At 50.6% G+C, this 27,946-nt stretch overlaps 12 protein-coding genes across 12 annotated transcripts; 9 read left to right on the top strand and 3 right to left on the bottom strand.

Moving 5' to 3' along the window:
* Positions 1-23: 23 nt before the first annotated feature.
* PtrM4_120810 (Retrotrans-gag domain containing protein) lies at positions 24-1,220 on the top strand (the record flags this gene model as incomplete). Its single annotated transcript, XM_066108439.1, has 1 exon — positions 24-1,220. One exon carries the CDS (start codon positions 24-26, stop codon positions 1,218-1,220), a length of 1,197 nt encoding a protein of 398 aa, XP_065961624.1.
* A 48-nt stretch (positions 1,221-1,268) lies between these two features.
* PtrM4_120800 (uncharacterized protein) lies at positions 1,269-4,904 on the top strand (the record flags this gene model as incomplete). The annotated part of the gene is made up of 1 exon (XM_066108438.1): positions 1,269-4,904. The coding sequence occupies one exon, from the start codon at positions 1,269-1,271 to the stop codon at positions 4,902-4,904; it is 3,636 nt and encodes a 1,211-aa protein (XP_065961623.1).
* A 1,138-nt stretch (positions 4,905-6,042) lies between these two features.
* Positions 6,043-7,071, bottom strand: PtrM4_120790 (Cyclase multi-domain protein; the record flags this gene model as incomplete). Its single annotated transcript, XM_001935360.2, has 1 exon — positions 6,043-7,071. The coding sequence occupies one exon, from the start codon at positions 7,069-7,071 to the stop codon at positions 6,043-6,045; it is 1,029 nt and encodes a 342-aa protein (XP_001935395.2).
* A 640-nt stretch (positions 7,072-7,711) lies between these two features.
* On the bottom strand, positions 7,712-7,972 carry PtrM4_120780 (DUF4200 multi-domain protein; the record flags this gene model as incomplete). The annotated part of the gene is made up of 1 exon (XM_001935359.2): positions 7,712-7,972. The coding sequence occupies one exon, from the start codon at positions 7,970-7,972 to the stop codon at positions 7,712-7,714; it is 261 nt and encodes an 86-aa protein (XP_001935394.2).
* A 2,409-nt stretch (positions 7,973-10,381) lies between these two features.
* Positions 10,382-12,596, bottom strand: PtrM4_120770 (FabG, Dehydrogenase with different specificities (related to short-chain alcohol dehydrogenase); the record flags this gene model as incomplete). Its single annotated transcript, XM_001935357.2, has 5 exons — positions 10,382-10,637; positions 10,689-11,266; positions 11,681-12,039; positions 12,091-12,386; positions 12,439-12,596. 5 exons carry the CDS (start codon positions 12,594-12,596, stop codon positions 10,382-10,384), a joined length of 1,647 nt encoding a protein of 548 aa, XP_001935392.2.
* Positions 12,597-13,106: 510 nt separating this feature from the next.
* PtrM4_120760 (DASH complex subunit ask1) lies at positions 13,107-14,450 on the top strand (the record flags this gene model as incomplete). The annotated part of the gene is made up of 3 exons (XM_001935356.1): positions 13,107-13,197; positions 13,244-14,266; positions 14,314-14,450. The coding sequence occupies 3 exons, from the start codon at positions 13,107-13,109 to the stop codon at positions 14,448-14,450; spliced, it is 1,251 nt and encodes a 416-aa protein (XP_001935391.1).
* A 287-nt stretch (positions 14,451-14,737) lies between these two features.
* On the top strand, positions 14,738-17,065 carry PtrM4_120750 (phosphatidylinositol 4-kinase type II subunit alpha; the record flags this gene model as incomplete). Its single annotated transcript, XM_066108437.1, has 2 exons — positions 14,738-16,165; positions 16,214-17,065. The coding sequence occupies 2 exons, from the start codon at positions 14,738-14,740 to the stop codon at positions 17,063-17,065; spliced, it is 2,280 nt and encodes a 759-aa protein (XP_065961622.1).
* A 1,309-nt stretch (positions 17,066-18,374) lies between these two features.
* On the top strand, positions 18,375-21,822 carry PtrM4_120740 (HepA, Superfamily II DNA-RNA helicase, SNF2 family; the record flags this gene model as incomplete). Its single annotated transcript, XM_001935355.1, has 3 exons — positions 18,375-18,945; positions 18,991-21,310; positions 21,363-21,822. The coding sequence occupies 3 exons, from the start codon at positions 18,375-18,377 to the stop codon at positions 21,820-21,822; spliced, it is 3,351 nt and encodes a 1,116-aa protein (XP_001935390.1).
* Positions 21,823-22,478: 656 nt separating this feature from the next.
* Positions 22,479-22,709, top strand: PtrM4_120730 (uncharacterized protein; the record flags this gene model as incomplete). Its single annotated transcript, XM_066108436.1, has 1 exon — positions 22,479-22,709. The coding sequence occupies one exon, from the start codon at positions 22,479-22,481 to the stop codon at positions 22,707-22,709; it is 231 nt and encodes a 76-aa protein (XP_065961621.1).
* A 39-nt stretch (positions 22,710-22,748) lies between these two features.
* Positions 22,749-24,178, top strand: PtrM4_120720 (uncharacterized protein; the record flags this gene model as incomplete). The annotated part of the gene is made up of 2 exons (XM_066108435.1): positions 22,749-23,625; positions 23,934-24,178. The coding sequence occupies 2 exons, from the start codon at positions 22,749-22,751 to the stop codon at positions 24,176-24,178; spliced, it is 1,122 nt and encodes a 373-aa protein (XP_065961620.1).
* Positions 24,179-24,280: 102 nt separating this feature from the next.
* PtrM4_120710 (uncharacterized protein) lies at positions 24,281-25,204 on the top strand (the record flags this gene model as incomplete). Its single annotated transcript, XM_001935353.1, has 1 exon — positions 24,281-25,204. The coding sequence occupies one exon, from the start codon at positions 24,281-24,283 to the stop codon at positions 25,202-25,204; it is 924 nt and encodes a 307-aa protein (XP_001935388.1).
* A 755-nt stretch (positions 25,205-25,959) lies between these two features.
* On the top strand, positions 25,960-27,102 carry PtrM4_120700 (AF-4 domain containing protein; the record flags this gene model as incomplete). The annotated part of the gene is made up of 1 exon (XM_066108434.1): positions 25,960-27,102. The coding sequence occupies one exon, from the start codon at positions 25,960-25,962 to the stop codon at positions 27,100-27,102; it is 1,143 nt and encodes a 380-aa protein (XP_065961619.1).
* Between the last annotated feature and the right edge of the window lie 844 nt (positions 27,103-27,946).

The raw sequence follows: 27,946 nt of genomic DNA, 5'->3' as shown, positions 1-27,946 counted from the left end.
GCAGCAACCAAAGCACCGCTATAATGAGCTCCCCCGGGGATACTGACATGACGACGAACGATTCGAACCAGCTGTTACAGTCGCTACTACAGAGACTTGAAGACATGAGCACTAGGATGGAGAGGCTGGAAGCACCATCGCACGAGCTACCTCAAACGCCTGGTCACAATACAGACGCCACCACTGATCCAACGCCAACCTCCGAGACTTCGAACACATCTGTGCCTATAACCCCAAAGCCGCGGCACAGCTTACCCCACCCGCCTACGTTTGGTGGAAACAAATCACAATGGCGAGGATGGAAGCTAGAGATGGAGGGCAAGATCGAAGAAGACGCGCAAGCTATTGGAAGCCTAAAAGCTCAGCTACGCTACGTCTACATGCGTCTTGATGGGGCAGCGAAAACCAACGTTACAACATACTACGAGATACAAGTTAAAGAAGAATCGCCAAACCCTTTCAAGCTGCTTGACCGCCTTGAACTCCTCTACGGCGAACGAAATCGGAAGGAGAAAGCCATTCAGAACCTCTACTCTATACGCCAGAAGGACGACGAGACGTTTATTTCCTTCTATCCACGGTTTGAGAAAGAGATGGCCAACGCTGACGCAGAAAGCTGGCCTGAGCATACGAAGATATCCTACTTACGCAACGCATTAAGTGGTAGGATAAAGGATAGGCTTGTTGGTACATCAGGAGCAGAAACAAGCACATACGCAAGGTTCGCTCAGAAGTGTGTAGATCTTAGCAACGACATGGAGTTGTTCGGCCAATGGACGAAAACAACCCGCCGTTACGGTAGCCGAACTGCTGAAAATGCACTAACCTATGAACCACCAGCAAAATCAAATAATGCCACGCTCACAGCAGTTTCCCCTGAAGACATGATGGAATGGGAACCTACGCAGCCTACAACTACCCAAGTGAACGCTGTCGGCCTCCGCGGCAAGACCAACATGAATGGATATCCATCTAGGCGTCCCGAAGACCGAGAACTTATTGGAAAACGAGCAAAATGGGTCAACCAAGAGGAAATCGATGCTCGACGCCAGGAACGACGCTGCCTCCGATGCGGCCGCAACAATTGCCGAATAGCTACATGCCCGTTAGCAGCCGCTCTACGACCAACTCACGTTAGCGTCAAGACAGCAAAGAGTACTGTGGTCACCAAGGCAGCTGTAGAGGAGGAAGATCCAGAAGACTCCGAAGCAGAGCAATAGGAACACGCGGCAGCTCAGAAAGAATGGAAAGAGACCGGAAAGCAAAAGATGGATAGCGATCCCTTTGTACTGGACGTTAGACTTAATGGAACTGACTTTGTCACTGGACTTGTTGACTCAGGTTGCCTTTGCTATTCTGCCATTAATGAACAACTCTTTCGATCTCTGAGACTGCCATCAATCAAGATAGCCCCGCGTCAGCTAGAGGAAGCAGCTGGGAAGAACGCAGAACCAAGTACTGTCCTAGATACAGTTACTTACGCCTCGATAGACATAGACGGCCACCAGCAGAAACGCGTCTTCTTCTACGTTGTACCTGGCCTAACTTACGACGTGATCCTAGGAAAGCCCTGGTTAGAAGATGCCGACGTCACAATTTCGGCCAAACAAGGCTGCCTAGATATCGGCGCGTCAAACATCCGCGCATGGAACCACAAGAAAGCGTCATACAAGCCACCACTAATGAAGGCTACTCAGGTGATGGCTTCCGCATTCATGGCAGAGGTGAGAAGAAGCCGTAGGAAGAACAAAGGAGACGGTATTGCGCTCGACACTGGACTGTTCGCTGTTTCCATCGCCGACATTGAGAAAGCTTTGAAACCGCGCAAACGATCCGATCCAAAGACGAAGCTCCCACCCCAGTACCACCAATGGCTGAAGGCTTTCGACCATTTCCTAGCTGAGAAACTTCCCCCACATCGTAAAGGCGTTGATCTCCACATTGAGATTGAAAAGGATCAAGACGGAAACGAGAAGACCATTCCATGGGGTCCGCTCTACGGCATGAGCCGAGAAGAGTTACTAGTGCTTAGGAAAACTCTCACCGAGCTGTTAGACAAGGATTTTATCCGCGCAAGTAACTCTCCCGCAGCTGCACCCGTCCTGATGGTCAAAAAGCCAGGAGGGGGCATCCGATTTTGCGTTGACTACCGAGGCTTGAACAACATCACCAGGAAGGACCGTTACCCTCTGCCTCTATTCACAGAAACACTGAGAAATGTAGCTAAAGCTAAATGGTTCACAAAACTTGACGTTATCGCAGCCTTCCACAAGATCCGTGTGGCCAAAGGAGAAGAATGGAAGACAGCTTTCCGAACAAGATACGGCCTATTCGAATGGCGGGTTGCTCCCTTCGGACTAACAGGAGCACCAGCCGCATTTCAACGCTACGTAAATGGTGTTCTACAGGATTACCTTGACGACTTTGTTTCAGCCTACGTTGACGACATCTTAATCTACTCGTCAGGATCGCTTCAGGATCACAGAGAGAAGGTTGGAAAGGTTCTTCAACGCCTTATAGACGCTGGACTGCAGATTGATATCGACAAGTGCGAGTTCGAGACTAAACGAGTCAAATACCTCGGGTACATTGTGGAAGCAGAAGTGGGTATTCGAGTTGACCCTGAAAAGATTATCGCAATCCGCGAATGGGCTACACCAACGTCAGTTAAGGCTATCCGAGCATTTATTGGTTTTGCCAACTTCTACCGAGTTTTTATATCGAACTTCTCGGACATTGCTGAACCGCTCATCAACCTAACTAAGAAAGAGATGGTTTTTCATTGGGACGAGGCTTGCAATCAAGCATTTGAAACGATTAAGGAACTTCTCATTACAGCACCAATACTCGGCCATTTTGATCCAGAGAAGGACACCTTAGTAGAAGCCGACTCCTCAGGACATGCAACTGGCGGCCTATTGCTGCAGAAGGACAAGAACAACAACTGGCAACCCGTTGCTTACTACTCAAAGAAGCACTCACCAACAGAGGCCAATTATCCAATTCATGACAAGGAGCTTCTAGCTATTGTTCGTTGCTTAGAAGCATGGGCTCCTGAACTACGTATGGTTAGGAAGTTTACAGTTCTGACGGACCACAAGAACCTCCAATACTTCTACCGCGAACGACAGCTGTCTGAAAGACAAGTACGTTGGTCAGAGTTTCTCTCACGATTCGACTTCTCCCTGGAATGGAAACCTGGAAAGACTATGGGAAAACCCGACGCCCTATCACGACGAGAACAAGACCTACCCGCCAACTATGACGATGAACGAATACGGTCTCGATTTATCCGTCTCTTCCAGAGCAAGCACTTGCGGAGTGTTCAAATCCAGTCTCTATCGTCTGAGGAGATTGACTTCACAAAGGAGATACGCATGTTTGAGGACCAGGAGATGCAGAATCTGTGGCACCGAAGCCGCCAAGAAGATAAGCTTTATCAGGAGCTTACTACACTAGTAGCAAATAAGGAGAGGAACCTCCCTACTAAGCTTCAGAAGGAGAAGTTAGTGAGTATAGCAGAATGCACCCTAGACGAGAGAGGCTTGTTACGATTTCGAGACCGGACATGGATCCCTCACTGCGAACCACTCCGCACGCGAATCATTCAAAATATTCACGACTCGCATATTACTGGCCACCCCGGACGAGATCTTACCTACTCAATCTTATCAAGGCAGTTCTTCTGGTCAGGTGCAGCAAGCGACGTGCGACGCTTTGTCCGTAACTGCGAGATTTGCGGAAGGAATACGATATGGAGAGAAACAAAGAAGGGCCTCCTTAAACCATTACCGATCCCAGAACGTATATGGGGGGAACTTTCAATCGATTTCATTACCGACTTGCCGCCATCTGGACGGGATAACGCAACGAACTGTATGGTGGTCACTGATCGGCTGACAAAGGGAATTGAACTAGAAGGTATGCACGATATCTCGGCACAAGCCGTAGCACAACGACTTTTCGAACGGCATTATCCTATTCACGGTATTCCAACGGCAATTACGAGCGATAGAGGACCACAATTCGTTAGCGATCTTTGGAAGCATTTCTGTAAGCTCCTTAGCGTTGAGCAACGCCTGTCGACTGCCTACCATCCGCAAACCGATGGTGCAACAGAACGAATGAATCAAGAGATTGAAAAGATGATTCGAATCTGGGCCACGTACACGCAAGAAAACTGGCTGGCACTTTTACCTGTCGTTATGGGAGCAATCAACAACCGCGAGGCCTCATCCACTGGCCTAAGCCCCTTCTATTTCATGCACGGATATCACAATGAACCTATTCAGCTAGTAGAGGATCGAACTATTCAGGACCGACCAAAGAAAGATGGCGAAGCACTAGCAGAAGGCTTCCTCAAAAGACTCCAAGATGCAACAGAGTGGGCCCAAGCCGCGATCGCGATGACACAAGAGAAACAGCAGCATCAGGCTAATAAGACAAGAACAGCAGCGCCCCAATACAAGGAGGGAGACTGGGTGTTTCTAAACCTTAGAAACGTGAAGACAACACGACCTTCCAAGAAGCTAGACTGGTTGCATGGAAAGTATAAAGTCTTGAAGCAGGTCAACTCCCACTCTTATAAGCTTGACGTTCCGGGAAAAATCCATCCTGTCTTTCACGTAGACCTGCTTCGCTACGCGCCTGACGACTCTTTCCCATCGCAGAAAGTTGGAGACACTCAGCCAGGGCCTATACTTATAGATGGAGACGAGTTATGGCTGGTTGAGCGTATTCTGGGCGAACGGACAATAGGGCAAGGAGGGAAAGGAATCAAGGAGGCATATGTGAAGTGGGTGGACTATACTGAACCGACATGGGAACCAGTGAGCAACGTACTAAAGACTGACGCTTGGAAGAAATGGAAAAAACTACACGCTAAAGGGAAAGGAGGGGGGTAATGTAACGGGCTGAGCCCTAAGTCACATGACTAGGCTGCGAGCCTAGTCGCTTCCCCGGCAACGAGAGGGCCGTGCGCCAACCCAAACAAAGCGGGCTCGCCGCTCGCGTCTTACCTTCTTTCTTCATCTTGACTGTAAATAGCATCTGGACTAGGTAGCTGGAATACAGTTCCTACAGACCGTTCACACACACCCGGTTTTTATACAATCCCTGGTGTGCTCATTGCGATGATTACAAGTTTTTCCCTGCCCTCCGCAGCACCTCCATCTCAAGGGTGGGTTAGGATGACTTTATCCTTTTGGGTCGAAGCCGGCCTCAATTTTACTTGACTCGTGGTCTGGGAGAAGCGTGTGTTCGGCGTTAAGACTCTTTGTTGGATTTGGATCGGTGATGCGACCTGGCATCTTTTTGTCGGGGGAGTTGGACATTGTTTTAATGGAGTTGAAAAATTGCTGAAGCAGAGTATGTAGTCGTTTGGCTGAGTAGAGATAGACTTTGTCTGTAGACTGTGTGTTTTGCTGTAGAAGCTGCAGACACAGGATCAAGTCTGTATATACTACCAGTGGAGTCACATGAACCAGGACAAGAAACGACTCTTTACTGACATCATTGCAGTCATGGTCGTCCATATTGGTGACTAGATATATATGTATTAATGACTGGACAACGCAAGTTGTGGTATGGCCTCCACATGGTCGATGACTGGGCCTGGAAAGTGCGCAAGGAGCATTTTAGACTTGGTACTCGTGCAAGAGAACAAAGCTACGGCGAAAATGAAAGAGTGGTGGTATGAGTGTTGTAGTGAGCGCAAGTTCTAGTAATCGATATACAGTAGTGGTAACGGTAGGGTCGCCCTAATCATGACTCCTCCTGTCTCCCAAACACAATACCCACACAGGTGTGTCAGTTTTCCCACACACTGATCGATGCAGCGATTCTGAGTATAATTCATTTGTAACGTGCCCTCATGTGGCGATCGACGCAGAGACAAACTCTACGCACAGACACCTTCCAACAATGGTGTCCACCACCAACCACCCAAACCAACAGACCAACAAACCAACAAACACCAATAAAGACTCACAACCACCAACAGAGACCCGTGCCTCCATTCTAACCCTCCAACCCACCATACCCTCAGAAAATCGCCACAGCATTCGGTGGACTCCCCACCCCACCCGGCACACACCCCGGTTTACTAACCAGCAAAAACGACCACCTCCCCTTCTCCATACACATCTTGACCAACCCCTCAAGATCCCAAAGCTCACCAATCGGCATCCCCCACATACTCAGCATAGACGCATGCAAGCTACTCGCGAAGCTCTCCGGGGGCCAAGCCTCGAAATTCACATTGTCAGTAGCAGCAGCCGCAAAGTAATTGTCGTGTAGGAAATCCTTCATTTCCTCGTCTGCAGCCAGGCCGGCGTAGAAATGAGATGCGAGGTCCATGGTGCCGCGGTCTTGCTTCTGGGCGGACGTGAGGGCGTGGTAGGTGGAGAGCCAGCCGGTGCGGATGAGGAGGATGTCGCCGGTTTGGAAGGTCGTGTTTTGAGAGGCGGCGCAAGCGATAAGGTCCGAGGCGGTGATATTGTGGTGGAGGAAGGGATCGTAGGGGTTGGTTTGGGTACGGGACCATGTGTAGACGTCTAGGAGGACGCCGCGGCCTATGATGCCTTTCTTTGCCCAGGCGTCGATGCCGAGTTTGCGAAAGGGGATTGGTGGGTCATCGTTTTCTTGTTCTCTGGCAGCATCGTCGTTGTTGTCGACAATGATTTCATCAGATGGCATGCCGTTGTAGTGACAGCCATATTCTGGATTTGCAAAATGACGGAATCCGTCCCATTGACTGCTGGATTGCGTGTTGTAGGATACTTCGTCGTCGAAGGCGCCGAAACCAATTGATTTGATGTAGTGTTTTAGTGGTGCGCGACCGAACAAGGCTGGGCCTGGGACGTCGAGAGGAAGGTCCAGGGAGATGGAGTCACCAGTTTTGACGCTTTCTTGGGTGACCTTTGCTATTCGCTGTGGAGTAAGAAGGTTCAAGCGTCCAAGTTCATCGTTGCCGCCCCAAAACCAGGCGTTGCCTTTTGGTGTCCCAGATGTCTGTGGCAGTGCTGCACGCTTTGGGAAGTTCGAAGAGTCGCCATTGGGGTCCAGTCTCATTCTGAATGATTTCTAAGATACGATTTTCTCCCGTATATGATTGAGACGAAGATCTGAATGTGGGATTAAAGTCAAGGCTGAGTTACATATGACGTTGACAGCTCAACATGTGGCTTTACTAAGCGACTAGTGCTTCCCCGCGCCCCACTCCTGCATATCCCGCCTGGGAGAGGTCGGACTACATTCACTTAACCACCTGAACAATAATCTCACAATTCTCAACGTCAAATGCGAGTGATTTAGAGAGGGAAGCTCGTACTAGAGTCCTCTGAATTGAGGTAGACCGCTATGATGAGTAGGCGAAGATTTGCTGGATAAGAAGCTTAAAACTCCGAAGATAGCCATGGAACACATCACTTGGACGCAGCTTGACGAAAACGAACACGCGACCTCACTTCACTTATGAAACGGACTGTAGACTCTGTGGCATTGCATGCAGCTTACGTCTAATCGATTCATCAACAAACTGACTCCAGTCAACCCGATCCCATGCTTGCGCTCCCACACCTGCCAAAACGAATATCATGCATGTAGGAAGGAAGGAAGTACAGAGAACCCCACAACAGACTCCAGAAAATACCGTATGTTTTGCATCACATTCGGTATCCTTCTGATACAACTTGGTATTTAATGCCCAGCATTACCAATATTCCGCGCGTTGCTTAGCGGTCTGGAGCACCCGTTCAGCGTCCTGCACCTTCTTTTCGCATTCTTCAAACTTCTTCTTGGCTTCTTCAAACTTTTCCTTCGCCCTGTCGCATTCCATCTGGGCTTCCATGTGTTCCCGTGTCGCTTGTTCGATGCTACCTGGCAGGTCCTTTTGTGGGGGTGTCTCCCAGCCGTTCCACGCACCGTATCCACCGTATCCGCCCATGGTACCGAAACCCCCAAAGGAAGCCATGTCGAAAGTGGGGAAATTTTCGTACGCGCGAGGAAGGCGGTTTGCACGTCTTCGGTGACTGAGATGAGACATGTCGTACATTGCGGCTGGGTTGTACGCAATCGTTTGATTGTGGTTTGTTGTTGCGCAAAGATGCAGATGAACTTTTGGGTTTGGAAATGACGAGACAGATGTGAGGATAATGATATGTTGACTTTTGCGAAAAGCAGACGACAATTGTCGCTCGCTTTATACAAAGCAAGACTCGCGGGAAGCAGACAGAGGGTCCACGTGTGTTCGAAACAGGATTCGTCCATGCAGCGGGAGTTGAGTTGGCCTCTCGGTCACCAGTGCCACTCAAACGTCTCACATCGTGAGTCTTGGCCATAGACGTCGGCAGGACGGCGTTGAGATTAGCCGCTGCAGCTGAGATGTTGGCAGCTCCAGAATGACCCTTGGATCGGAAGCTTTTCTTCGTTCATCTAAGCTGCCGCGAGCACAAGGAAACGCCCAGCCACGTCTATCACCTTGGCCGATTACTAGCAAACAATAGATTCCACCACATCTACGACGAACGAAACCCCTGAAATACGCCGGCACCAAGGTGTAGGAGCAATACTAGTGGATGTGGCACTGTTGCAAGACTCGAAGATGTGAGGTTTGATTCGGTTTTATCATTTTCATCCAACGCCGACGATACAATCAGACAATACCAAACCGCCACTCATGGCGTACAAATACCATCGAAACAGCCGTTGTGTCACAACGGCTGTGACTCAAGACGTGGGGGTAGTGCTACTAGCAGCGTCGCACGCTGGGCTTGAATCTGCTGTGCGCATCAAAAGACCAAGGAAACAAGCTCAAGAGCTTATCTTGTTACATTCAAGCGACTTTTGGACTTGCGGGAAGAGTCGTTGGCCCCAGGTAACATGAAAACCATCGACGATGGCTCTTCGTTGTCTGATGTCATCATCCTCAAGGTAACAAGTTGGTGACCGATCACATCACAATCTCCACCTTGTCAGCGAATTATCCATGGCGATTAATGACATAAAGGGTAGGTTATACAACCAATGTTTTGCTGCTTCACTACGCGAGATCATCCAAGCCACCGATATTATACGCAATAGCCGCCGATTGCGACGCGTGATGCTCAAGATCTTACTTTGGAGTCGCTTTCAACAAATTCTTGATCATTTGATAGTCAATACTATGCATTGGCTTACCATGAGGCTTGCTACCCGCCGTGGTACGTGACGCAGTTAATCTATTTCAAGTCGTTGACCATGATCTCGTAGGCCCGCTGTTTCCCGCATTTTGTAGCTACAATGGGGTAGTTTCGGCCCCTATCGAGCCTTTAACGGAGCAGCGCGAGCATTAGAGAAGAATTTACCTAGGTACTGTAGTTCCAATTGGAACGCCTCTAGGGTTCATTTCGGCTCTGTGTTAGTGCACCCATCTTGTCTCTTCCCATGCTCCATACTGAGAATCGAAATACACAGAGCTTCTAACGCAGAATAGACAGCAATTCCATGTACCACCAAAATGTCCTCCCTCACATGCCCCATCTGAGCAATCTTGGTTTCAGCATCGTGGCAACGACTACACAAGTGCAGCCAGCACTACCGGCAATCGCACGCATCTGTCTCGATCGGAATTTTCAGCCGCTCCATTCATTCACGGCGATACTGTTCCATCGGACCTGACCGCCGGGCCCATACGAAAGTAAAGAAACACAGATTTCCTGCGACACCTGAATCCCATCCTATCAGTAGCATTGGTAATTTACATCAGGAATTACGCTAACCGCTCCAATCAGTGCTCCCGTGTGCTTATGAGGAATTAAATGAGCTCGGTATCACATCCCCATATCCCAATTGCCGTTTACAACACCAGCTTCCATGCTGACGACAAAATCTCGCAACACATCTACCTCCCCCGTTCCCCCTTTCCGCTGCTCTCTCTCCTCCTGCCACTGCTGCCTTCTCCCTCTCATATCGCTTGCCAAAGCGCGTATGTCGGCGATAAGGCTGTCGCTCATGTACACCCAGTCGGGGTTTTGAAACGCGGGTGTGCGTGAGGACTGGTTTCGTACATGGCGGTGTTGGTAAGTTTGAGATTCACGAAGAAAATCCAGGTTATAGGGCGCTGCCCTGGTGCGTGGGTATGGAGGCATTGTTGGTATGTAATGTATGAGTGTGAGGAGATGAGTGGGCTAGATGTGTACGATGGATAGAGTGGGGGGTAAAGAGTGGTATTGGGTAGATAGTTGGCTACTAATGAAGATGGACAACAGGGGAAGACAGCAAAGCGACTGACAACTATGAAAGACAAACGGGTAGATCTAACGAACGAACGGGACAGAGCGCAAACGCAACTCGATCAGCGAGGTTAACACGTTTAATAAAACAACACGACGACCTCCGTTCTTTACATCCCCTCTCCAAACCTCTCGCGCAAAACCTGCGCTAACAAAGCCTTCAATGCAGACATCTTACCATCAATCTGCCTCGTGATTCTGAAAGCTTGAGACAGCGCTTCAAACGCCCAAGCTGCTCTAATGTTCTCAGCACGTGCTCGCATATACTCCTCTTCATAATTCGGGTACAATTCTCTTGGTCTCTGGCAGCGACGCTGTCGTCTTTCGTCTGCTACGCTGTTATAGCCACCGTGTCTCCTTCCACCACTTCTTCCATGTCCATGTCCATGTCCATGTTCGTATTCTTGTTGATCATACATATCCCACTCAGACCGGTGCTCACGGTAAGCCTGGCGCGGGTAGATGGGCCCGTTGATAGACCTGCGTTCGTAGATCTGCTGCCCGTACGCTGGTTGTACGAGATGTGTTGGAGCCGCAGCAATTGGTTGGACATGCTCGTTGACAACAATAGCGGGGAGTTGGGGCATATGGTGCTGTCGATGCTGTGTCTGCCCTGCTGTCAGGGGTACAGTGTATTGATGCACCTCCCTCTTGATAGACACGGGTGGATGTTCTGGTGTAGCTGGAGGCGTTTCGTATTCCTCTGATGGTTCTTCCTGGTCGCTTTCGTCGTCGTCGGAATTAGATTGCAGGTTATGAAGCGTATCATCGCTTTTGTGGTTGAAGTCGTGGATAATGTTTTCGTATTCGCGGTACGCTTCGGGATAGTCGTTCATGATTGTGTAGATGAGGTCTTGAGGGAGATGTGATTCAGCTGAGCCGGCATGGTCTTCTTCTACTGAGGGTGGTGGTGGGTAGCTTGAGTTCATTGTGTAATGTTCTTGACGGGTGCCCATGTTGACGGTGCTTGTGCTTGTGCTGGTGTGGGTATGTAGCTGGGTAGTAATGAGATGCTACTGCTCTTGCCGGTCATATTTATGCGTTGAGAGCGACTGCGCTAGAGTGTGTTCTGATCGAACGCTGTAGATGTGTCATAAGAGGTTTGTTGTGCCAGCGATGGGTTGGCACAGTGCAGATGAAGTGTTGGTTTTTGGCACATGATGTCTACACGTCATAGAAGTAAACGGCTGGAAAATCCCCTGACTCTATGACTCCCTGCGTCTATGTTCGTGACGGGCGTTTGGGGACATTGAACAAGCCACACCTATTAACAATCTGTCTAGAGTTCCACTAATCCTGCGATTTCGCTACATTACATCCCAGTCTGACTAAGTAAAACAAATACCCCCATCAATAACAATAGTCTGTCCCGTCATGTAATCACTATCCCCACTACACAGGAAGCTCACCGTATCACTAACATCCTCCGGCACACTCGTCCTCCCCAGCGCTATAACATCTTTGTATTTCTTAAACGTCTCACCCTTCTTTGCCCCCATCTTCTCACCCATTTTTTCATCAATCAGGTCCCACATGGCGGTTCCGACGATACCCGGTGCGTACGCATTTGCTGTGATCTTGTGCTCTGCCAGTTCCAAAGCGAAGCTGTGGGTCAGACCACGGACGGCCCATTTCGACGCACCGTAGTGACCGAGGAGGGCGGTGGGCTTGAAGGCTGCGACGGAGGCTGCACCGATGAGTTTGCCACCGGTGCCTTGGGAGATCATTTGCTTTGCGGCGGTGGTGTAGCAGTGGTAGACGCCGTATACTAGATGAGAGTCAGTGACTTGTTCTCAGACCGCGAAAGGGGGTAGCGCACGATTGATTTCGAACATGCGCTTCAAGTCCTCTTCTGTGACGTCTAGTAATGGTTTGACCTGAGCGATACCCGCATTCGCTACCATGGTGTTCAGCGGACCCAGTTCAGATACTGACGCCCTCACCATTGCCTGTACTTCGCTCAGTTTTGATACATCGGCTGTGTATGCGAAAGCTTTTCGGCCGAGACCTTGGATTTCTTTGACTACCTCGTCGGCGCTGGATTTGTTGGCTTCAATGTCGTTGATGCAGACATGGTAGCCGTCATTGGCGAGTCGAAGAGCAATGGCTTTACCGCTACTCAGATTTAGTGAGGGTGTTAATAATTCCAAGGATGAATATTTCTCACATCCCGCGTGCACTACCGGTTACAATTGCTGTTCTGTCTTTTTCTGCCGTCGAGGCGTAGTTACGCGTCCATCGAGGCGCTTGTATGACTATCCGTGGTATGTTGGTAAGCTTCGGCAAGGCACACACCAATGTTCTTGGAGTTATAAAGAGAGGCATATTGGACAATTATTAGATTCGTAGACTAAGATAACAATGGAGCTACGAGCGAAGCTATCATTCAAGTAGAGAATCAGTCGCAAAGGCAGCAAAAGTCGCATAGCTTCTTGACCACCGTCCGCTCATGTAGTTTACCCCGTATTCACTTCCCCACAGCACCGGATAACTCAAATGGGCTATCCGGGCCTGCGGAGATGGTAGCGCATGCGTCGACCCCTCTCGTAGCGTGGCCTGGGTCGGGTCGAAAGGCTCCGTTCACGACGGGTATGACGACAGTGCCTTCGAATGCGGCATGCATGAATCAACTTAAGCGGCATACTTCCGCATAGCCAATTGACGTATTGGGGTGGTCGAATGAAGGGATGGTTGATGGCAAGGGTGAAAGTAGGGTGAAGGTGCGGGGAACTTCGGGGGTGCCAAGAAAGTCTTCGCGAGTCTTCAGCCCGAATTGTGGAAAGCGCGTCGCATCAACAACAAAGGCACGTATTCTTTCACGAGGCCAATTGCACCATGTCTCGCCAAAGCATGGCGCCGCAGCGCAATCTGTCGCTCACGGAAGAATTAGAGAAGCTTGAGCAGTCCATCACCCTCACACTGCAAGGTAACAAAGCTGCCCAATGCCCCACCAACTGAACTGACCAGAGTAGAAATCGACCAGAACTTTAGTCGAGCACATCGCATCGTCACTACAGGCATCTTGCCAATAGTTGAACAATATGGAAAACACTCCGAGGCTGTTTGGGAAGGATCCAAGTTTTGGAAGCAGTTCTTCGAGGCAAGCGCAAACGTGTCACTCTCCGGATACGAAGCGCCCGACCAAGACGAGGAGTCGGGTGTGCAAGATGAAACTGAAGAGTCGCACACATACGAAGATGAGACATTAGAGGAAGAAGAGGATACTATGACTGGCGCAACGACAACACCACCTAGACCGTTATCTGTGCAGGAAGAGGAAGAAGATGAGTCGACAGTAGGGTTTGGCTCACCATCGCTTGGACATAGTACACCACGGCCTCCACCAACCCACAAAGGCAAAGACCTCGAAGATGAGGATAGTGAAGACGAGGTGGGACCTCAATTCGCAGGCATGTCTTCTCCGTACGAGATGCTGGCGTCAGAGTTTCGACCAAATTTGGGCGGCACCAAGACACCCAAGCTGGCTCCCGTCACGCCAGGCAAGTCGCAGGCGCTGCCAGATATGACTGGCTTTGGATCTTCGCCATTCATGCAGTCTACGGCAACAAAGTCTCATTTCAACCAAGATCCATTACTACATCGCGTTCTCGACAAGACCTACCGCGTGCAAGCTACACCTATCATTAGTCCCAGAAAGTATAAGCCTACCGGTGCTTTCACACCTCGCGCTGGACAGCGTGGTGCACCCACCCCGAAGACTGTAACCACCGGCCTCCCACCATGGGCTGAAGATTCTTCTCCGCCGTCGTCCCCAGCACCACAATTGCGTGCAGATATTTTCTCGCCAATGAAGGCACCGCGTACACCTGGTGTTAGCGTGCAGACACCTGCAAAAGGCAAGATGCCCATGAGCATTCAAAGAACTGGGACAATATTCGACGATGAAAGCGACGAGGATGAAGATGACTTGGACTTCAGCCCGCCCAAGACTATTCAGTTCCATATCCCGCAGAGCAAACTATTGCAGACGCCAGGTAAGCTCTTCAATTCCCAAATGTATAGCCACGCTAATGGATTCCAGCTCGTGAGGCTAGTAAGCGCATAGTAGACGATCTGCTTATGACGGCTGGCGGAGATATCACTGACAGCACAGGCGGCATGGACGAGGACAGTCCGAGTGTGGTAAGACGGCAGGTGGACCTCGACGACAGCTTCTAGACGGAGTGACGAGTGAGTCTCCACAGGTTCTCCAATCGATATTAGCGTGCGCCGGATAGCATGATACCCCACAAGACGTAGTAAATTTATACAGTACAAATCGACACGCGCCATATTGCATGTGATGATGCACCACGGTGGAGGGCACTAGAGCGAATTAGGCGCTAGCGCCGAGACCCATGCAGCCAACGACATAGCTGTAGCGTCATTTCCACGACGATTGCAGACACGTTCCAGGGACCGAAGACGACGACCGACCTCTATTCTTTCGCTTCGCAGGCGCCATAATGTCCAAGGCAAAGAGACCACCCACATCTGGCTATGCTCGAATAGCCCAAGCTGAGGAAGAGGAAGATTCCAGCAGCGACGTCGAGGGCGACCATCATCAGAACTCGCTCTCCAACTCACAGTATGCGCCAATACAGCCCCAGCGCAATGCAGGCATGCGTGTCAACGGCTCCGGCGCGAATTCTCCAAATCAAAAAGTTCTTTCGGGACGACGACAGCGTTCCAACTCGGGCGTCGACATCAAGGCCATCAACGCTAGGTTTGAGCGATGGGCCGACGAGATTGCACAAAAGTTCAAGATCAAAAAGCAAAAAGACTCGTCCGAAGATGATCCGCTCGAGATCCACCATTCCGTCTTCCACGCGCCGGATTGGCTGCGCCCGGCCACGGCAGAGTCACTCACGCTCGACTACGACGTCCCTTCGGATCGTATGACCAAACTCGAATTCGATGACATAGTCGAGAGCGTGCGAACGGCCATTGAAATGGAGGTGCATCCCAAGTTGATCACCCAGGGCAGTTCAGGCAGCTACTTTGCACGTAACACACAGGGGAAAGTGGTGGGTGTATTCAAGCCCAAGGACGAAGAGCCATACGCGTCAAGGAACCCCAAGTGGACCAAGTGGATACATCGAAACCTCTTCCCCTTCTTCTTCGGTCGCGCCTGCCTCATTCCCAACCTCAGCTACATCTCCGAAGCTGCCGCATACGTCCTCGATTGCCAGCTGCGCACAAACCTTGTCCCCTACACCGACGTCGTCGGCCTCTCGTCCAAATCGTTCCACTACGACTTCTGGGATAGGAGGGCATACTACAGGAAAAGGAAGCCATTTCCAGAGAAGCAGGGCAGCTTTCAGGTGTTCCTAAAGGGGTTCAAGGACGCCAACATCTTCCTCAAGGAAAACCCATGGCCCGACCAACACAACACCGGTTCAAGTGCGGATAGAGCGGCGCGGAAGAAGAAGCGGAGATGGGCCGAGGACTGTAGGCCGAGCGGGCCACAGTCAGATGGCGAAGATGACGACGAACAACAGGGCATGTCCGGCCAGAACGACCGACGGAGAGGCCTGTGGACACCGGCCTTGCAGCAGTCGTTCAGGGAGCAGCTGGAGAAGCTGGTCATTCTGGACTACATCATGCGAAATACAGATAGAGGCTTGGACAATTGGATGATCAAGATTGACCAGAAGACGCAGCAGGCCACCATTGTCGCAGAACCACCCAAGCTGAACGGAGACGTGGGTGAAGACAGTCAGCCAAGTGACTACACAAGACAATCGATGGAAGGTGTAGATCCATATGGGCGACGAGAACCCATGAGCACCGTCAGTCGGTCAAATACACCCATGCCGAGCGGGCCGACCCCTACCGTCACTATCGGTGCCATTGACAACAGTCTATCCTGGCCATGGAAGCACCCTGACGCCGTATGTGGTATCCCCCTTGATCAACATTCATCGCTAACACTGTCCTAGTGGCGCAGCTACCCGTTTGGCTGGCTCTTCCTGCCCGTCTCCCTCATTGGCCAGCCCTTCTCCGAAGCCACCCGCCGCCACTTCCTTCCCCTCCTCACTTCGAAACAATGGTGGAGCGACACACAAGCAGCACTGCGAGCTTGCTTCTCACAAGATGCAGACTTCAAGGAACGCATGTACGCGAAGCAAATCGCCGTCATGAAGGGACAAGCTTGGAACGTGGTGGAGACGCTGAAGACGCCTGATCTCGGCCCGCTCGAGCTCACCAGAAGAGCGCGTGTATGCGTGTGGGATGATATTGTGGAAATACCAATTGCGGTTCCACTCCGGGCACCGTCGGCAGAAATGCGTAGGAAGCAACAGCCAGGCAGACAACCCAGAGTGGACGAGGAGCATGAGGAAATGGACATTACGGCTTTGTCGACACCTCCGCAGAAGCCACAGCAAGACCTTCTTATGAACTCACCTCCTCTAGAGACTGCACACGAGAACCGTTTCAATCTCACACGCGGTCCCTCACTTCTCGATGTACGACGAGCTGACCGTACCCCCGTTTCTCCAGCAACCGTAAGTGATGTAGGCTGGGGCTCGCGGAAGATGTATTCACAGGCGGATGATCGGCCTGCACATCACGCGCGCATGAGCTATGACACGCCTCGCCGCAACGTCAGAGATTCACGACACAGACGGCTGTCACTGACACATAGGGGAGACATTGATGACTATGGTTTCGACGACGACGGCGATCTGGGATACGCCGCCAACGAAGACAATGAAGGAAACAGGAAAAAGGTCATTGTAGAGCGCTTGGAGATGGTCAAAGGGAAGAATCCCGTGTTCACATGGTGTTGAATATAGTAACTTTCTTTGGCAATGGACTTAATCGGGCGAGGTCATGGTTGCATGAAAGGCGTCTTGATGTTGTACATATAGTTGTGGAATGCGGGCAATCTACTGGTGCGACCGCGATGCACAATTGACGTCGCGCGACCCCCACGCTATCAGATGATGGCATCCCTTTGCATTACCGCGTTCCCATCTGATGAACATGTTGAATTGAACAAACTTGATGCGAGATGGGACAGCACGACTGAGACAAGAGACTAGACCCGCACGGCGTATTTTGCGTGATTTTATCACAGAACGCATTACTCAACAGTAATGTTCACCGTATAGGTGCTTCTTCCGTGATGCGAGTGTTTGATGTTTGCTGCAATGAGGGAAACACTGACGAGTCCATCTCAGATATGTGGGGACCGGCGAATGAACGGCACGGAAGGTGGAGAGGCGCGCGGCCATGAGACATGGCCATAGAGCCCTCGAACGGCGCCTCAACACCATGTAAACTAGATGCAAGACCAACATGGCACAGATAACAATGCGGATCCGGAAGTGTCCTTTGTAGCAGGGGTCTGCTATCGCATCGAGTGGCAAAGGATCCACGGCGTCGTCTCCGGCGGCGGGACCGTCAGAATCAACAGGGTCATCTGACGAACCCGAACACACCCAAGCTAGCCCCTTTCAGCCGCACACGGTGACTTCTCACAGCCATGATGAAAGGCAACAGCGCATTCACTCCAGACGCACGATACGGACGACCCTTCTTTCAACACCTCGATTGCATATTGTCTCTTAATGCCCAACGCTGCCCCACAGCTGTGCCGCCGAATACGATCGCTGCCTCTACTTATCTGTCCTTCATTCTGGTACTAAGCGACTACCTGTCGCCCCATCATTGCGGACCGGTACATCTTGCGCTTTTGAGTCAATCGCAGCAAGAGCCAGGAATCTGCACCTTCAGACGGCTCCGGAATCGCATCATCTACGACTTTTTGCGGGTGCGACGAATACGGCGGCTTGGCACCAGACTTCAGATGCGCAGCGCGGGTCGGGTTCGAGGTGCTGCACGTAAAGCTGGAAGGCCTCTCACCTGAGCGTTGGGAAGTAAGAGAAATTGAATCTGGCCTGCTCTTCACAGTTGGTGACCATGAATCCCGGTCTCTTTCTTGGCCAGCGGAGGGCACAGCGGACAGGTATATCTCCCTCACCTTCAACTCCCTTACTTCTTGACCACACTTTCCCTTCTGTCTCTTCTCGACAACTTTCAAATCTTGCAACTCTCCAAGCATCTCGCAATTATTCATCAAGTGCAAACAACAAGATGCAGCCGTCGCAGTTGAACGTGGACATGACTGATAACGCGTCCTCGGACGTAATATCAGACTCAGACGAACTAGTCGTGCATGGGTCTGCAGGCTCCCAGAATGACGTTGCCATATCCAATTTCGTCGAACCTCTTTCCCTTGAGTCGTTGCCTGAGGTTCCGTTCAAACGCAGTCTCCCAGAGCTAACCGAGCACGTGCCAGGCGACAATGCAACACCCCACAACAGCAGCCAGGCACCACCTGCACCTCAAATCCCGCAATTCGATCCGAGATCACTACTTAATCCAAGATCGTCCAGTGCTAAGCGGCCTGCCTCTTCTGGTGGAGAATCCGATCACGGGCGCACTGATCCCACTATCACCAACCAAGTATCACTAGTCGAGCGACTGCACAACGTCCAAGAGCGCGCCGCAACACCCGTCAAACGTGTGAAGACAGACGATCCACGCAATTCTAAAAGCAACCGGTCAAGTGCCAATGTTGGAAGTACGCTTGACCTTCAGAACAAAAACGGACAGTCCTCAAGCCCTCACCCTCAGCAAGGACCGGCGATCGATCTGACAATGAGTAAGTTTCCGCATCATCAACATGATGACAACCTAACAATTTCAGGTGACGACGAAGATGACGTTCAAGTCATTGGTGACAACGGAAACGACGACGTGTGCATCGGTAAGCTCAAGCAGACTTACATCCAGGCGCATCTGGTCCCGTTTCCGGATCCCAAGAAATTCGCCGGCAACCATGGCGGACAGAGCCGGATCAAGGTCTCCTTTCGCAGGGGCGGCGGTAACAAGGGAAACCAAATTATCATGGTGCTTGATGGCGCGAGCAAAGAGTTTGGCAAGGTTGACATGAAGACGGCCCAAGGTCTTGCCCCTCTTGTCGACAGCTCAAACGCCAGCGGATTAAAGTGGATAGCTTGGACTGAGCCTCGCCGAAAGCTACCCAACGAAGGCCCACCTGGAACTCCAATCTCTGCCCTCATCAGCATGACCCTGCAGCTATACTGTCCTCGCAAGAACGCCGACAACATTGGTAGGTTTTTGAAGAGCAGGAACCTGATCCTCGAGGCCCCCGTATTCGAGCTCGCACGACACGACTACTACAATCCCCAGACCAAGCAGTCGTTCCAGAGGAGCCAAGTCGGGCAGCCTGACTTTCAACCCTCCGGCCAGTACGCCGTTGGCGCACCGACACACAACTACGTCATTCGTAGCGCTGACGAGATTCGCGCTGAGATGGACGATGTCTTTGACAAGGTGATAAGCACATCGAAAGAAGTGCCGATGCGAGAGCCCTCACCACTCATCACTACGGAGCTGTATCCCCATCAGAAGCAGGCGCTTCACTTCATGGTTGAACACGAGCAAGAGACCATTGGAGACGATGTTGAAGACCCTCTATGGAAGCCTCATTTTGACAACAATGGCCGCCAATCATATGTACATCGCATCACAGGTAGCAAAGTGGCGAAGATCCAGCGGAATCTGGGTGGTATACTGGCTGACGAGATGGGTCTTGGCAAGACGCTCAGCATACTGTCGCTGATATGCGACAACGCCTCGATTGCTGCTGCACAACAATTTTGCCAAAAGAAGCCCCCGCCTCGACCAGTCCCCGCAATGCTGCAGGCTACTATCAATAGTCGAGCGACTCTCCTCGTATGTCCTCTCAGCACGATGACCAACTGGAAAGAACAAATTAAGGAGCACTTTCCGATGGGCAAGAGCACGTTGAAGTGGACGCGGTATCATGGATCGGAGCGCTTTAGCATGACGCCCGAAATGCTTGCGAATCACGACATTATCCTTACCACCTATCACATTATTGCCAAGGATCTAATGGATAAGAAGCGGCCACTTCCGTACATCAACTGGTTCCGCATCGTGTTGGATGAAGCACACACAATCCGTAATGCAACCAACCAGTCCAGAGCTGCGTGTATGATGATGGGTCAGCGACGCTGGGCGGTCACTGGAACACCTGTTCAGAACCGTCTGGAGGATCTTGGTGCACTGTTCAATTTCATCAAATTGACGCCTTTCGATAACAGCCAAGGCTTCAATCAATATATTCTCCAACCTTTCAAGAACGCCGATCCAATGGTTGTAGACAAGTTACAGCTACTCGTCGGCGCTGTTACCATTCGCCGTACCAAGGAGATCATCAAGGAAGAGATCCCGAAGAAGATGGATTACGTCGTCAGGTTGAAGTTCTCTAAGGACGAGCAACAGCTTCATGACTGGTTCGAGAAGGATACCCAGCGCAAGGTGCTTGCAGTTACTCAGGGCGACAAGATTGGTGGACAGTCATATGCTCGTATCTTGACTGCCATTCTCAATCTGCGCCTCATCTGCGCTCATGGCCGTGACCTGCTTAGCGAGCAAGCCTTGAAGACCACTGACGGCATGACGTATGAACAGCCAATGCAGCTGGAAGAAGATGAGCAAGAGACACCGCAGCTCACACGCCACCAAGCTTACGAGATGCTCAACCTTCTCCAATCAACCTCCGCGGATGACTGCCACTACTGCGACGGAAAGAAGTCTTTGTTAGACCCTGACTCTGCCGACGAGGATGAAGAGGGCAATGTGCCAGATACCATCGGCTACATGACCACGTGCTACAACCTAGTATGCCCTCGTCATCTTAAGACGCTACGAGAGGAATGGAAGAAGACACTACAACCAGATGGCTTGGCACAATGCCCTATTTGCGATGACGTGAATCGCCCAACTGCTCTCGAGTTAAAGCGCGCAGATTTCTATAGTTTTCTTGAGGAACAAGACAAGATTCGTAAAGACCCTAAGCTAGCAAAGAAACTGGGTAGCTACACGGGTCCGCACACAAAGACAAAAGCTCTTCTCGATGATCTAGAGGAGTTTAGGAATTGGAGTGACCAGCATCCAGACGAGCGACCCATCAAGAGGTATGTATCTTCTTTAATTTAGCCTTATTAACACTATCTAACCACACTACAGCATCGTCTTCTCTTCCTGGACGACGCATCTCGACCTGATCGAGATAGCGCTCAAGAATGCTGGTCACACTCTCGTCCGCCTCGACGGCCGCATGACGCGCGAAAACCGCGACAAATCCATGCAGGCCCTTCGCGAAGACCCATCGATTCGCGTCATGCTCGTATCCATCGGCGCCGGCGGTCTCGGTCTCAACCTCACCACCGCGAATAAGGTCTTCATGATGGAGCCTCAATTCAACCCTGCCGCCGAGGCACAGGCCGTGGATCGTGTCCATCGGCTCGGTCAGGACAGGGAGGTTACAATCAAGAGGTTCATCATGGAGGGCAGTTTCGAAGAGAAGATGCTTGAACTGCAGAACAAGAAGAGGGATTTGGCCGACATGACAATGTCCAAGGAGCGAAAGAGTAAGCAGGAGAGTACGAGGCAGAAGATGGAGCACCTCAGAAGTTTGTTTAAATAGTTATTGGCAAATAGGGAAGAGGACGAAAAGTTGGATGAGGTGTCTCAAGATGTGGTACGGGAGGGAGGGCGGCGAGTTTTGATTTCTTTTTCTTTCCATCTTTGCTGGCGTCTCTCGGTCGTGGAGATTGAGGTTTTTATCATCATGCTGGGGCTTGGTATGGCATTTTGATACGGCATTATTACCTAATTAGGTATCCTTTGCTTGAACAGCAGTAGTTAGCGTAGAAGTTATGTGACGAGTAATGTTTGAACATGTCATTTGTAATTTGCTTCTTGTGGCATCTCGATGTCATAAAATACTTGACATACCAGTGTAAAATGGCCACTGTAGTCGCCAGACACGTCTATCAGGTGCTTACCAACACTGCGTCCAGTATTCTACAACGCCCAGGTGGTGCCCAAGTGGTTTCGATCGGGTGTTTTGATGGCTATACCCAATCAGGTTTGGTGGAGTGATTATGTCATCACTGGCCAGGGTAGTCCCTGGTCTGTTGATTAATAGACACTGCTTCCGGGCCAATCTGAATCATCTACAAAAACATTTCATCACCTAATCTCTTCGGAGATCTCCCATTGCTACTACCACTACTACTGGATCGCCATCTTCTGCCCATATCTCGCCGCCAAGATGGCGAGCGGCATCGATCAGACATCATGAAGTTTGAGGCATACAAGCGGTACAAGGAAGACACGGACTACATAACCGCATGGCTTGCAACGAATGCACACAAGTGTGGGTACAAGGTCTTGTCTGTAAGTCAGGATAACGGACCTACAAATACGGAAGGAACATGGAATGGTGGATCCAGCGACAAAGGCAAGAAAGATGTGGAGAATCTCAAGGAAAGAGCAGCTGCCATTGCTCCTAAAGCGCTGGGTTCCTGATTATCGACGTAGTACGTGCGAAGCAAGGATTTGATCGCCATGGCGAAGGCTGTCATCAAAGTGGGAACCGTGGAAGTTCCTGACTTTTTGTGTGATATGACCAAACGAGCTTGCAAGAATAGAGCTGGTTGGAGTCTCGCTCTACACGCAATGCAGTTCGATGACGAGGGTGAACTGATGGATATTCTCCTGGAGGTACACACACTGTTACATGACGCTACATTCCATGAACACGATGCAAAATCCGGTCCTATAAGTCAGGAAAGATCTCCAATCGACGCGTCTGGAATTGTTAGCGGTATTGATGGACTCTCCTTGCAATCGGCAGACCAACAGTCCTCCACGATTTTCCAGCGCCCTCATGTCCAGCCTGTCATATTCGACAGAGGAGATGAAGAGTTTCACACAGAATTTTCGCTTGGCTTGTCCCTATTCTTTTGGGACCTGATGGCACGTCGCGACATTGTGAAGAACTTCTGGAGAAGATACCCTGACTTGTACGAAACGACAATTCCCGGGGTAGTCACAGATGTGTTTATTGGCCAGGTCCGTGCTCTGGAGCGAGACTTTGAAGACACCATGGTATGGCCATTCAAGTTTCCAAAGGCACAGTATCCTACCCCGCTTCTCCCCGCTCTGTTCTGTGCGAGGTTTGAGAGAACAGCTCATAACGTTCGCGAGAAAGCCAAAGATGTTTTATACAATGAGATCAAGACTAAGCCTTTTGATCACACTGCGGCATTGGGACCACACTGCAAGGTCGCACTTCTCGCGCAACATACTGCCTGCCAATACTATCGCAAACAGACTCAACACTTGAGCAACGCAGAGCTGATTGATGTTGGGATCACGAGTTTTGAGCATGATCAAAGATATTATTTTGACATGGTCGGCGCTCTAAAGTTACTACAGTCGGGTCGGTGTGTTCTAGCCTCCTCTATTAGCCCTTTCGGCGAAGATGAGTTAACAAAGGCCATATCAGAGTTTCAGAAAACGGGCCATGCCCCGATTTGTAGACTCCGCAACAATCAATTCAATCCGGTCACTCTCCTAGACCCACTTACCTATCTAGGTAGGGCTTAAACTCCTATAGGTAACTACTAGGCTTAAAGCGGTAATCAATCAATCCAATCTGAACCTTCTAGGACCCACTTAATTGATTGTTGCGGACTGTGCCGATTTGGATGCTGCTCGGTCTAGCCGTGCAGTCTGATGCCAGCCTAGTCGTGGCAGAAACGACAATTGATAGAGCGGATAATAAATTGGATACGCCTAGGATCATGGACGGTCTCGAGGACACTATCACAAGTTTCTCCAAGACTATTGCCGAGATTGAGAAAGCTAAAGAGCCATTTCCTCGAGGCGAAGCAGAGAAGAAATGCTACGAAGATCTTGGCATTTTACAAGAAAGGCTGAGAGAATGGGTCATCGAGGATAAAGTTGAGAAATGGACTCGCGGGATGTCATGATGCGAATGCAAATATGTCAAAAGCTCTATCACTGGGAGATATGACAATTGGTATCTGGCAGAAAATCCCGCCCGAGCTGCTGTACTCCAGTATACGGCGACAATGCAGATGAACCACATAGGCCAGCGTATCGAGGAACACAGTCGTTACATGTTCATCATGGCACATCTTTACAAGGCCTATCACCTGAAAAATCCGGCGATGCCCACCTGGCCCGACATGGAAATCATCATTCATCGACAAGGCGCCGACCGTCTTTTCGGTGGTGAGGCACCCAACAGTCTCAATAATGCCTTTCAGAAACTTCTCCAGGCATGCGGTTACCCGGCCATGAGCTACAATGAATATCAGAAACTCCGAGGCGATGCCGATAAAGCGAGCGGAGATACAAAACAAGTACGTCGACTCGAAGACCTCAGTCCACTTTCCAAACACGGATTCTATACACAGGAATCCAGGACAACAGATTCACCAGATAAACTTCAATCGGACCTTTTTATAACCCTCCAAGCACCAGATTTACGTGAGCAACTGACAAAACTGTGTCTCTTCCGCCCAGGTCAAACATCTGCAAATCTCGCTGTTTGGCAAGATGAGTGGAGTACAACCGAACAAGACGGAAGAAGTGAATGGCTTGGAAACATTGCTTGTCTGGATACATGGATGCGAGCGGATTCACTCAAGGTAAACTTTGATATCTTCGCCGTCCATTCTGTCTGCGCTAAGATCTGGACCGCGACACTCACAACGCTCAAATCAAGCCCAAACTACACATTCCCGGCATCCATCGACCTCGAAAACAATCCCCTCTCGCATCAAGCTCTTGCATTAGACATCCTAGGCAAAGCATCCACAGGCGACACGGCAGCTCTCGGCATCTTAGCCGAAGCGATTGAAAACATTATCCTCGAGCCGTGTACGCCGTCAAAGCAGCATTCGCGTAAGGTGTGGAATGGCGACCGCAGTCTCGCTGCTGCTATTATCCAGGGCGCTAAACAAGGAATACAGTATCCGGTTGGCTTTTAGGCTAATGATGGGGAGCTTGTGAAGGGCTTTTATATAGGGTGGATCAGGAGTCGGCTTGCGAAGGGGTTAGTGCCCGCGACGGTTAAGGCATGGGTTGAGTGGGAAGAGAGTGGTCGTAGGAATGGGTTGGATGGGCTCAGGTTGTGGACGCTTAAACAGGCTTGGTAGGGGCTTGTTTGGTGACTTTGGATGGTTACAGAGAGGAGTCAAATTCGCGGTAGTAAGACTAGCTTTACTCTGGTGAGAATTTTGATAGTGGGAGTATAGGAGTTATGGGACTATTAATTGGGACGCGTTGGGTGATGGAGTAGAACTCTTGGTTCTCTCAATAGGTACTCCGCTATCATGCGCCTTCCCGCCCCCAACGTTCTTTCATCATCCTTGCTGCCATCTGCTCGGGTGAGTATGGACGTCTCTTACCTCAGCATGCAATGTTGGCAGGGACGACGTCACAAGCAGCTGGCCTCTTCCCCACTGCACCATGTAAACATCAACTCCCATTTATTCGTTATTCCCACCGTGCTCACGATCTTCAGCACAGCTCATAGCACATTACAGTATCGCTACCTACCCAAAGGAACAGATTTACCAACTATCGCTTGCACACCAGCATTACTGCCAGAGCATAAGTGAGACACAACAACACTGCAAGCCAAACTACAGCTAACGTTACAGGCATTCATTTCTCTCAGCTCTAAAAGCCGTCGAACTTCTGGGTGCAGTTCGTCTTGAGTGCTCCTCGGCGTCAGTAATTCATGTCGTCTCCACCGAGAAGGAAGAAGTTGGTATTCCCACGGTTTCCAGAAGATGGTCCCAACGCGGATTTGTACTCGTACGATTATCCGCCGTTGCCTGCGGCGGCGGGGACGCAAAATGCGCTAGAGAGTGATTTCAATGCTCATCAGGATTCCCCGGCAGCAGACGAATCGCCTACTTCGAGCACCGAAACTAGTTCCAGTGAATGGACTGACGATGACGCCATCGCAACCACCTCCGAAGTCCCAAGACGCCGTCGAAGTAGTCCTCCGCCGGGCATGGAGCTAGATTTTTCACTCGAAGAAGAAGAGACCGGAATACCTGTCATTATCATACCAGTATCACGACCATCCACATGCCCAGAGCCTATACCTTTACCCGCACCCATCTACGGACCTGTCCAACGCTCCTCATCGCGTAACAGAGAGCAACGGAATCCCCCACGAGAGGCACTACTACTAGTTCTCCCACGACGAGGACGGGACTCGTATCCTAACGTTCTAGCCAAAGAACGACGCGGCGTAACGCCAACGCGACCAGTGCAATTCCCCTGGCAATCCCGGGTCCCATACACCGGTCGCATAGTCCGCGAAAGAAGCAGACAAAGAACAGATTCCATGTCACCTCCTCCTCCCGCCACAAGAAAAAGCGAAGAACGACATCCCAGCGGCACTTCGTCAGAACCGCTCACACGCTCATACCGCGACGTTTACAAAAGTGTTTTAGCACAGGAACGTGGTATAGCGGATATGATGGCAACGCCATCTCGATCCAGATCTTGTGGCATGATGAGACTGCTCAGTCCATCGCCCAGTGCCCGCGTGAAACAACGCAGTCACTCGCCCAGCTCCTCCTCACGCACAACTGAATCAACGATAAGGGTGAGAAGATTTAGTAGCCCGCCGCCCATACATCCACGACTCCGGTACATTCGTCTTGAAAGTGGTGTTAGAGCCCGACCTCGCGGCCGTCGTGCAGACCCCGGTGGTCTGGAGAGAGAGAGGCGTCGTGCTCACAGACCGGAGTGCCTGGGTACAGGGGGACCTGGACCGTCTGGTGCGTGGAACACGTTCCTGGATGCTACCGATGTGTTGGCAGTTGTGATTGTTGCGTCGATGATTTGGAAGCGTGTGGTAGGCTGACTTTATAAGCAGGAGGGGAAACGACAAGTGATGAGGCGAGGAAGAAGGGTACGAGGTTTATCCACGATGATGACTGTGGTACAGGGGCTGTTTTTCCGTTTCCAAGAGTTGTGGGGCGTGCGTTGCAGATGTGATTCGTAGGGTTCTGGTTTGGGGTTGGGGGAGATGGGGGTTTGTGAAGAGGTGGTTAGGATAGGAATGCGGAAGGTTGGACTTTTTGTGTACAAAGAAGCTTTTGAGTGGAGTTTATATGTGAGAATTGGAGGCTCTTGGTGGATAATTCAGGTTAAATTACATCAAAGAGTGATGGAAGGTGTAAAGTGTTACTGAAGTGTGAGGTTAGCTTTATTGTTGCGGTTTGTGAGGCAAGGGTATTGCGCATGTCACGTGTGTTGTCCTAGCGCTCCTCCCTCCCCTCCATGAGCACCTTCTCCCCTTACCAGCATCAGAGATACGTCATGTAAATAGACCCTGATTATGGCTACATATAAGGTGGCCATGACAGTACAACAACAGACAGAACACAGAATACACTGATGACTGCCTCGCGCGGACACACTTTGATTGACTGGATATACTCCAACATTTATCGTGCAGTATGATGAAGAAACACATCAGATACAATTGGCAATTATCACATACCCAACAACCCAATCATCTCAATTCACGTCTGCAACAGAACTGCACTCAGTAATTGTCATGAATTTGTGAAAGAACAAATGAAATGCATAACATGTTTCATACGGTAAGCGAGTCGTCAATACAAGCGAGTCGTCAATACAAGCGAGTCGTCAATACAAGCGAGTCGTCAGCCCCACCAACTTTTACAACTTTAAAGCGACGC

This window comes from Pyrenophora tritici-repentis, chromosome 6 (genome assembly GCF_003171515.1).
Source record: "Pyrenophora tritici-repentis strain M4 chromosome 6, whole genome shotgun sequence".
In the NCBI taxonomy this organism is placed as follows: Eukaryota; Fungi; Ascomycota; class Dothideomycetes; order Pleosporales; family Pleosporaceae; genus Pyrenophora; species Pyrenophora tritici-repentis.
This window is presented reverse-complemented; position numbering and strand designations above follow the sequence as displayed.